Source organism: Pseudomyrmex gracilis, unplaced genomic scaffold (assembly GCF_002006095.1).
Source record: "Pseudomyrmex gracilis isolate BER0280 unplaced genomic scaffold, ASM200609v1 scaffold_74, whole genome shotgun sequence".
NCBI classification, from domain to species: domain Eukaryota; kingdom Metazoa; phylum Arthropoda; class Insecta; order Hymenoptera; family Formicidae; genus Pseudomyrmex; species Pseudomyrmex gracilis.
Genome location: NW_018020658.1, coordinates 679,689 through 689,315, shown reverse-complemented (window position 1 = coordinate 689,315; position 9,627 = coordinate 679,689). Strand labels below are relative to the sequence as shown.

The following is a 9,627-nucleotide window of genomic DNA, read 5'->3' as shown; positions in this document are numbered from 1 at the left end:
CTTTGTGATCTCTGTAGATAAATATATATATAGTTATGTAGAATAAAATAAAACATATATTATCATATATACAACGATCGAGTTACATTAAACAATCAGCTGTGTCAAAAATGCTTTTCTTGTCGCGATTCTTCACATAGAATACACAAATCCTTTTTGCAAATAAAGAAAACGGTACTGTACAAAATTCTGTTCAAAAGAAGGAAAGAAAAAAACAAGATGACACTTACAGTTTCTTTTTATTTATTCTTTTTTGATTTGATTACCGCACTGTCCTTTGCACGCAATACAAACAGAAATTTCGTTAGTTTTTGCAGAATAAACAACGCAATGAAAAATACTGTAATGATCACGAAAAATAGAAAAGCAAATACATCTAGCAATTCTCTTTGCCACCAATAAAGACGCGTGGCCGGAGATTGAAGTACACTTCCGTATTTTGCTATATATTCCACCCAAAATATTGATGTATTTAAAGGACTTACTGGTCGATCGAGGAACATTTTCGACAATTTCTGTATATTTGATCTGAAACAAATAACAGCACAAAATTTGTTAGAAAAACAAATTAAAAATTAAATCATATGTGTGTATTGACTGGGCTAACCCGAACCGATGTTGCAAGATGTTGTGCAGTAAAAAACAATGTTGCAGATAAGTTAAACGTTTCGACTATTTATTTAGTCATCTTCAGTAAAACTGTGTACACTTCTAGATTACAATGATTAAATGTGTGTGTTTTGTTTGAATGTCTAGTATAAACTGTTTAGACTAAACAGAGTTTAAATAAATAGTCGAAACGTTTAACTTATCTGCAACATTGTTTTTTACTGCACAACATCCTGCAACATCGGTTCGGGCTAGCCCAGTCAATACACACATATGATTTTATCCACTTGAACCCGAGAACAACTCTCACCATTTGACATTGTTAAAAATTAAATGTTGACATTTATATGCTCATGAATATAAAAAAACTACTGTATTAAAAACAAAAACTTCGTATCTCTCAATACGATTGTTACCAGAATTTAATGTTAGGATGCACTTTTTATTTTCTATTAATGTTTCCGAATACTCACCGATACGTGGGATCTTTCAAGATAGTATTTAACGCCGAAGTTAATTTCGCCTCAGTAACATTTTGTATGTCCTCGAGCGAAATAGCAACCTTTTTGTTGACGTAATTTAGAATGTTGACACGCTGATCGCCGAATAATGGAATACCAATCATAGGAATTCCAAAGTATATTGCTTCTTGCGTTCCCATAGTTCCCCCGTGAGTAATAAAAGCTCGTATATTTTTATGTTCTGCAAAATTGATTTTTACTTATTTTATTGTAATTATATTAAGCAATTGCATAATATACAGCACACAAAAGAAGATAATTCAAATAATGAGAAAGTATCTTTTTTTCATGTGAAAAAACTAACTATGCGAAAGATAAGTTTTTGGGTTTCCGAATATAATAATGGGAATAATTTCTCAGAACATGCAGATCTATTATTTTAAGTAATCTTGACAATTATTACATACTCAATACGGTTTTTTGTGAAAACCAAGATTGCGTCATGACATTCTTCGGTAATCCCGGGAGTAGGTCTTCTTTTTTTGCGACTTTCATTAATACTCTAACAGGCGCAATTTTTTCAAAAGATGCATAGAATTGTTCGATTCTTTCTTTAGGGAAAGTTTCGATCTTCACCATAGAACCGAATGTAAAATATACACAGCCATCTTTGCTCTCGTCTAACCATTTTTGTACTTCCTGCATATAATAAATTTCATTAAAAAATATTGTAAAATCTGTATCTTTAAAACATTACAACTGTTATTTGGAACACTTGTGATGAAATACTTTTCCTTTTTTAATATTAAACGCTTTTTGAATAAATTCCGTATAATCATGTTACTATATATAATAAGTATAATTTTCGAATTATATATAATATTATATATTGTTTTGTGTAATTATGATGTAATCATACATACCGGCGATAACGGACCATCGCTATCTTTAAGATGTAGACCACCAACTTCGATCACATTAGTAGCCATTGGTCTGATTCCATGTAACGAATGATGGGAATTGACCAGATAGAGAGCTACATCGTTGTACAAATCCTTGATGTGCGGCACATCTATGCCGAAGTACTTCTTTATTAATTCTACTTGAGAATTTGTGTAATAATGATATTGAAGACTGACGTAATTCGATATGAGAAAGTTCAGAAGACGTTCTTTGAAGGTCATTTGTTGAGAAAAAGTTGAGAACATGCTTGGAACATAAGAGGAACATGCTGGATTACCGGCCATCTCGTTGAGCCAGTCGTGAAAAACGCTGGCAACTGTAGCGATCACGGGGACNTTGAGATGACGGCCGAAGGCCAAATAACACGGTGCTGCAAACAGCTGCGTAATCAATCAATTAAGTATCCTGATAGGAAACCATTTACAAAATTATGTGACGAAATCTTGCACTAAAATTGTAATTTGCAATTATACAGACATATTTTAGGAAACAGATGTAAAAACATTGATCTTTTCTGAAATATTTCTAGTTGTTTGCAAAATTACTTTCCAAATACTATTTCGGCAAAAGAATAACGATATGGCGAATCATCTTAGCAGTATATTTGCAAAATTAATTTCACAAAGAACTTGTCCAATAAATGAGAAAAGAAATTCAGCTATGTGATGTTTCAAATATGTAGAAATATGAGTGCATATGAAGAAATGCAAGAAATCGTCGTCACTCATGATGTCATATTTGTGCAATATTTTCACAATTTGCCTATTGAAAGTATATACTGTGGAAATGCATAACGACTTTTTCGCAATTTTTGACAAATATTATTTACAAATTTTTATTTCGGCAAAACTGTTGCGTTATGGCGAATCATCTTAGTGCAATCATTGCAAAATCGTCGCCATTCATTATGCCATTTGTGTGCAATATTTTCACAAATGTGCCTATTAGGGGTATAAGTCAGAAGTTGTTTCAATTGGCAGTTTACTAAGTATGTGTAAGCACAATGTCAGTTAATATTTTACAATTTACATCAGCAAAATAATATTGACGAGAACATTGTGATGCATTTGCTGCTACATAATTGCTTCACTTGTATGAGTAAGTTGAATCCTTCTTAGTAACGCCCATTACAAATATATTACGTTTTGACATTGACACTGCATCACTTAACGCTGAATAGTGTTACGTAATTTTCTACGCATCGCTTAATTCTTTCTCATTCTTTCTCATTTGTACATAATTGAAACTCGAGAGAAAAAAAGACAGAAAAAGATAATAAAATTAATGTATTTAACAAATACCTATAAGTTAATGTATACAATTTTATGGTAATTAAAAATCTCCCACAGATTTGACAAAATTTTTCAAAGGTCTAGAAGACAAGAATAATGTGTATACATCCGACAGTAGAGTAATATCACTAACATGCTATTAGATAGCTTATGATGTATATTATAACGGCATAGTTGTATTTTGGAGCAAAGAAATTCAAGCCAAGTGTAACACTTAAGTATACTTGTTTTCTGTTATTTTCAACCTTATTATTTTACTCAATTGTATTATTATTATATCAAATAATATGAATATTTGGATAATTATTTCCGTTACTGGAAATTTATACTATTTAATAAGAGAGATATACATATATATTTTAATCGGCTTTCTATATGTAGACTAATGTAAACTTGAACATTAGCACGGCATGCTAAAGAGATACTTCAATACGATTTAGTGGATACAATGTTTAGCGTATGAAAAATTATGAGCACATGTTTTTCGTTCCGACAGAAAAAGACGAATGAAATACGTAAAATCAGGTAGGCACTTTTTTCATCGACTACTTTTTTGCTCGCTAACAGGATTGCATTCCTGTGTTAGCTACGTTGTAGAATTTTCGTGATAAAGTGAAGTGTTTTGTTTTGCGCGGTGCTGATGTTGATTCATTACAAGAGCCAATCAGGACGCAGTTTTAGATCACGCATTATTCTATATATACATGATATGTTGCAAAGATAAAAAAGATGTACAATTGGATTTATTATATAAGGTTTTTATCTTAATGATTATCAAATCTTATGTATTTAACTTATATTTTATCAACTTATATAACTAAAAAGCCATATTACTCTCATTGTTTTTTGATTAATTGCAGTATCATCGTCAGTTTTAACATAAAAAATATTTAAAATAGTTTTATAAATCGTCTTGTAAATACTAAATTATCTATAAATTTGTGTTTAGAAAATGTTAAATAACACAAGAATATTGTAATTGTTCAGTTTTCAGTTTAAAATAGTAGTAACAACACAATTTTGTTAATAATTAATATTTACAAACTGTAAGTAGAAAACCACGTTACTACCTTCTTTATAAAATTGTTATTTCCCTTATAAGACTGAATTAAACATGTTAGCGTTGAAAAATATCAATCGTACCTCTGTGATAACAAGATCATAAGGAGGATCTTGTGGCGGATTCTCAATTAGATCACGAAGCTTCGGGTGATCCAGCAGTTCACAGATCTTTGTACCAGCTATACCGGTCAATCCAGCCATGTTCAGATTATTAAATTGTCGAAGTTCATTTGCACTTATGTTATTTACGGCCAAACCCAAAGTGCCTTCCAGACTGATTTCCTTATAATTGGGTTCCGACTTCTTTAGCGGAAAGTGCGTGACTACGTCCACTTGATGACCGCGTCTTGCAAGGCCTACCATCAGACTTTCTTGCATGATCCAATGGCTTTTACCATTGAGCGGAAATAAGCCGAGAATCCGATAACTATTAGCGATATGATCGCAAGCCAGAATCACGAAAAGAATCGACAGTAAACTCTTCATGATTTAATAATACTCTTCGAACACTGTCGATGTACGATATCGTTCCGATGGAATAAAGACAGCGACTAAACGCGCGATGTGCTATGTGGACAGTGGTACCTCACTGAATTGATCTGAGTCACGCTGTGCTTGAGAAGATAAATTACTTTCTCGTGAATATAACGGCAGATAATAATTTTGAATAGTCATGCACATGATGATACTCACCTTGATAGGAAAACATTTACAAAATTATGTGACGAAATCTTCTACTAAAATTGTAATTTGCAATTATACAGATATATTTCAAGAATTAGATGTAAAAACATTGATTTTTTATAAAAAAATATTTGTAGTTGTTTGCAAAATTAGTTTCCAAATACTATTACGGCAAAAGAATAACGATATGGCGAATCATCTAGCAATATATTTGCAAAATTAATTTCAAAAAGAAATTGTCCAATAATTGAGAAAAAATTTTCAGCTATGTGATGTTTAAAATATGTAGAAATATAATTGCATATGAAGAAATCAACTTAATTCATATATATATATATATATATACTTAAGGAAATGCATAACGATTCTTTCGCAATTTTTGACAAATATTATTTACAAAATTTTATTTCGACAAAACTGTTGCGTTATGGCAACTAATCTTAGTGGAATCATTGCAAAATCGTCGTTATTCATGATGCCATNTTTGTGCAATATTTTCACAATTTGCCTATTAGGACATGATAATAAAGTATATCTTATTTTTCTCCGTTTAAATTACAAATCGTTCTTCGATTTATAAGATATAAAAATTTTATTTATAATCCTATAAAATAACTGGTAGTCAAAGCAACATATTGTAAAACAGAATTTTGTGATGAGTTTAGTATAAAATATAGATAAAAACGCTGTTTTGTAAAAATATGTTAATATATCCTAAAAAGTTTATATTTCAAAACTTAAATACACATAAATATATTTTAAAAATATATTTTAAATTTAATTATATATATGAAAAAAGTGCCCTTTATCTGGTAGCCAATATTTCTAGTAGAGATATAGATTGTTTAAAACTTTCTGAGATGAAGTCTAAAATGAGACGATATTAATAAATATTGAAGTTATAAGCAATTAAAAATTCTCCTTCATAGCACATTCTCGTATTCTCATAGATAATTTTTTTTTTTTTTTTCGATTCACGTATTCCTCTTGTACTATTCCCCCGCTACTGTTACTCGCGCACTATTCGCACGTATTTATTACCTCATTTGACTGCAAATTAACATCAGCTTCTGTATATGCAGTGCATCACTTTGCGCAAGACTTTTGCCAAAGAGTGGGAAAATACAGGGGAGACGTGAGAATAAATTTATGGATCCTGATGTAAAGAGATTATAGGAACTGTGCTGTACACACACATACATTATTTATTCTACAATATATCTTCTCAAAATTGTAAAATGTATTTATTTAGTTCGGTGTGAACATATTTTATTATTAAATAGTGATAGTAAAAGCAGACATATAAGAAACGATTTGACTAACAAATAATGCGAAATAAATGATACAATAATTCAATTGTAATTTTGTTGAAAAAGTGTTAATGATTCTTGCACTTGTAATATTCCATAATATGTAGTAGTTTAACCTTTTAGTGAAGATAATCCTGCTCTCATTATTTCGTCAACCAAAAGAAGATTGCTAGCGATGATTGTACTAAAAAGGAAAAAAATGGTTATCACATTATTTAATTATTATAAAGTGTGTTTATATACGTGTTAGTTACATACGTTTAATATTTAAAATTAAGAATATCAATATTGTACGTATAGGAGTATATATATTACAAATATTTTCATAATAAAATCTTACCAAGAATTGATAATTTGCTTCTTTACGTTGTAATTATCATATATGCCAGCATCTGTAGGTTTTAAAGCTTCTCCTGTCGACAAGTCTAAACCCACTGCTTCGTCTAAAGCGGTGCTTTCTTCTAGCAGTTTAACAATTGTATCTTGCGAATCAAATCCGCCGTTAACAGCTAAAAAGTATAAGCAAAATATGACAGATATTATACGATTACGTTATTAATAATAATGTTGATAAGAACAATGACAAGATAATAGTCTTCTCACCAAGAGTTTTCGGAATGATAAGTAAAGCTTCCGCATAGGCCTGTACTCCCAAACGTTGCTTTCCTTTTACTTGTTCCTTGTACCGCTGAAGAACTTGACTAGCCGCAACCTCAAAAGCTCCAGCTCCGGGAACAACGGCACGATCATCAATAGCATTTTTTATCGCTCTAAGTCCGTCACGTACAGCGTCTTTTAATTGCTCTAATGTATATTTGTTCGGTCCCTGGAAAATATCGATATATTGAATACGTGTGTAAGACGTACATACTTCACAAGTAATTCTTTTTACTGTTACCTTCAGTAAAATAGTCACAGAATTTGGTTTTTTGCATTCCTCTATGAAAGTATATTTGGTTTCTCCCTGAAAAATAATTTTGTCTTGTAATTACGTATACATTTATAAAAAAATAATTGTACATTATATCTTTTCTTATTAATATGAAAACATAATATATATTATATTCACACGTTAGAAGTATCTAAAAATTTATACCAAAACATGTTCATATACAAGGCCAGCCCAACCCAGATGTTCCTCTTTCAAATCTTCTACTGAATTCATGGCTACGCCGCCACACGCAAGTGCTAGACGTTCCATATTTCTACGCTTGGCTCGGCGCAAAGCAATAATTTTCTCTTTCGCGAGCATGTCGAGAGATTGAGGATCAATTCCTTTTTGATTTATAACGACGAATGATTTATTCGTTCCGTCACACACCTTCTTCTTCAATTCGATAATCTTCTTCACACGATTATCAATAAACACACGTTCCGCAGCCACTAATTTTTCTCGCTCTTCGGCTGATTTATAAAAGAATCCACTGTTTACCTATATAATCAAAAGTTTGTTAAATTACTCTTTATATAAACAACATATAATCTATATAAAATTTAATATTTTCTGATTATATATATTTACTTCGCTTTTCTCGTATTCCAAACTGACATTACAAGTTAAAATATATGCATTTTCCACCCTTTTTGGCATGTCTGGATGTCTAGCTCCATGGTCAGTGACTATACCACGAATCAAAGTAGTGTCAGTTGCTGTTCTATGTTGCATTTCCATTAATTCAATCATATGCAAATCTATTTCTTTATCTTTTTGTCTAATAGCCAATACAGCATCCACACAAATCTCAGTTAACTTGTCAGCTACAATATGATGAACTTTTGTTCTCAGAGATGTTCTTGCAACATCCAATAAGATCTCCCTATTAGGCTCAATTGGAATTTTCAGCGAGTCCAATACTTCCAATGCTTTATTACGAGCCAAATCAAAACCTTCCGTGAGCATTCTGGGATGTAATCCCTCTGTTATATACAGATCAGCTTGTTTCAAAAGTTCACCAATGACCAGTACAGTACTAGTTGTACCATCTCCGGTCATATCATCTTGAGCAGTAGATGCTCTTGCTATCAAAGATGCTGTCGGATGTTGAATTTGCATTTCATGCAGAAGTACATTACCATCCTTAGTGATTTTTATATCTCCAGCACCAGAAACCAACCTAGAAATTCAAATTTCAATAAACATTTTCATTGATATTATACAATATATATAACACTGATAAAATATCATGGAAAAAGCTAAAAAGTTTTCTCTCTCTCTCTCTTTTTTACCGGCGAATCGTGAATCATATCCTAATAAGGAGAATAAGTGTCGTGGATGATCTTTAATGGATAATGGCAGTCAAAACAGAAAGAAAATATTGTCGCATTTAGTTTCGGATACGATCATGAATTTTTGACATCAATAAGAAAATCAAAACAAGTTTTTGCTACAACAATCTTAAGAAAAAAGCGCGTACGCACGTGAGCGCATAAATACGTACATCTTCATAGTTCCCTTGGGTCCCAAATTGGTTTTCATCACATCTTGAATTCCTTTGGCGGCAGATATGTTCACCGCTAATGCCTGTGCCGCTCGAGCAAACTCGGCTTTTGGATTTAACAAACTGATGGCAGCCATTCTCACGTTTTACTTTCGTTTCGTACAATTCTTGCCTCTGATCTGACTCTTGCAAACGCAATTGACCTATAAAACAGTGCTCTAGTACTTTCTCGATGCCACGAAGTAAGAGTAAGGAGATCGAACTCCGTGATATAAAAGTGGTCCCGATTCTGACGCCTAATTGGGAGGGAATCCGCTCAAGAGAATAGGTTTTTACGGTTGGACGCCATTTGCAAAACTGTCGCAGGTCTCGTGGAACTGATCAATCACGTTGGTCGATTGGCTGATTTGACTCTGCAATTGGTCAATTTCACGAGATCTGATACTTGCGTTTAATGTAGAACAGCCTTTGAGTTCCACTTTTGTGGAAATACGGCTAAAACCAGCGGCTGAAACCGTCGTAAAAAATTACAATAGGATGGCCGCTCTCAGATTTCTCTCTGGTACGTACGTTATGTTCAAACATGGACATGGTTCTATTCCGTGCTACGTGCACAAGTCAAAGCGTCGAGTAGAGAAAGATCGAGCAACCGGCCAGCACCGAGAGCATCGAGATGGTGGGAGTAAGCACACAACGTGACTAAAGTCATGTGTTGTTTTTCCTACTCTCCGTCATGTGACTTTACCACGTGACGGAGTCGCGTTTTTAAAGCCACGCGTACAGTTTTTATATTTGTAATACTTTTTAT

The 9,627-nt window shown here is 32.5% G+C and overlaps 2 protein-coding genes across 2 annotated transcripts; both read right to left on the bottom strand.

Annotated features, from left to right (window-relative positions):
• Positions 1-226: 226 nt before the first annotated feature.
• On the bottom strand, positions 227-4,996 carry LOC109854851 (UDP-glucuronosyltransferase-like). The gene is made up of 5 exons (XM_020428399.1): positions 4,469-4,996; positions 1,994-2,413; positions 1,538-1,769; positions 1,083-1,311; positions 227-528 (listed from the first exon to the last, which is right to left on the bottom strand). Exons 1-5 carry the CDS (start codon positions 4,871-4,873, stop codon positions 240-242), a joined length of 1,575 nt encoding a protein of 524 aa, XP_020283988.1. The 5' UTR covers positions 4,874-4,996; the 3' UTR covers positions 227-239.
• A 1,297-nt stretch (positions 4,997-6,293) lies between these two features.
• On the bottom strand, positions 6,294-9,496 carry LOC109854803 (T-complex protein 1 subunit zeta). The gene is made up of 8 exons (XM_020428270.1): positions 9,390-9,496; positions 8,820-9,022; positions 7,904-8,495; positions 7,478-7,813; positions 7,280-7,345; positions 6,985-7,207; positions 6,722-6,890; positions 6,294-6,565 (listed from the first exon to the last, which is right to left on the bottom strand). Exons 2-8 carry the CDS (start codon positions 8,954-8,956, stop codon positions 6,493-6,495), a joined length of 1,596 nt encoding a protein of 531 aa, XP_020283859.1. The 5' UTR covers positions 8,957-9,022; positions 9,390-9,496; the 3' UTR covers positions 6,294-6,492.
• Between the last annotated feature and the right edge of the window lie 131 nt (positions 9,497-9,627).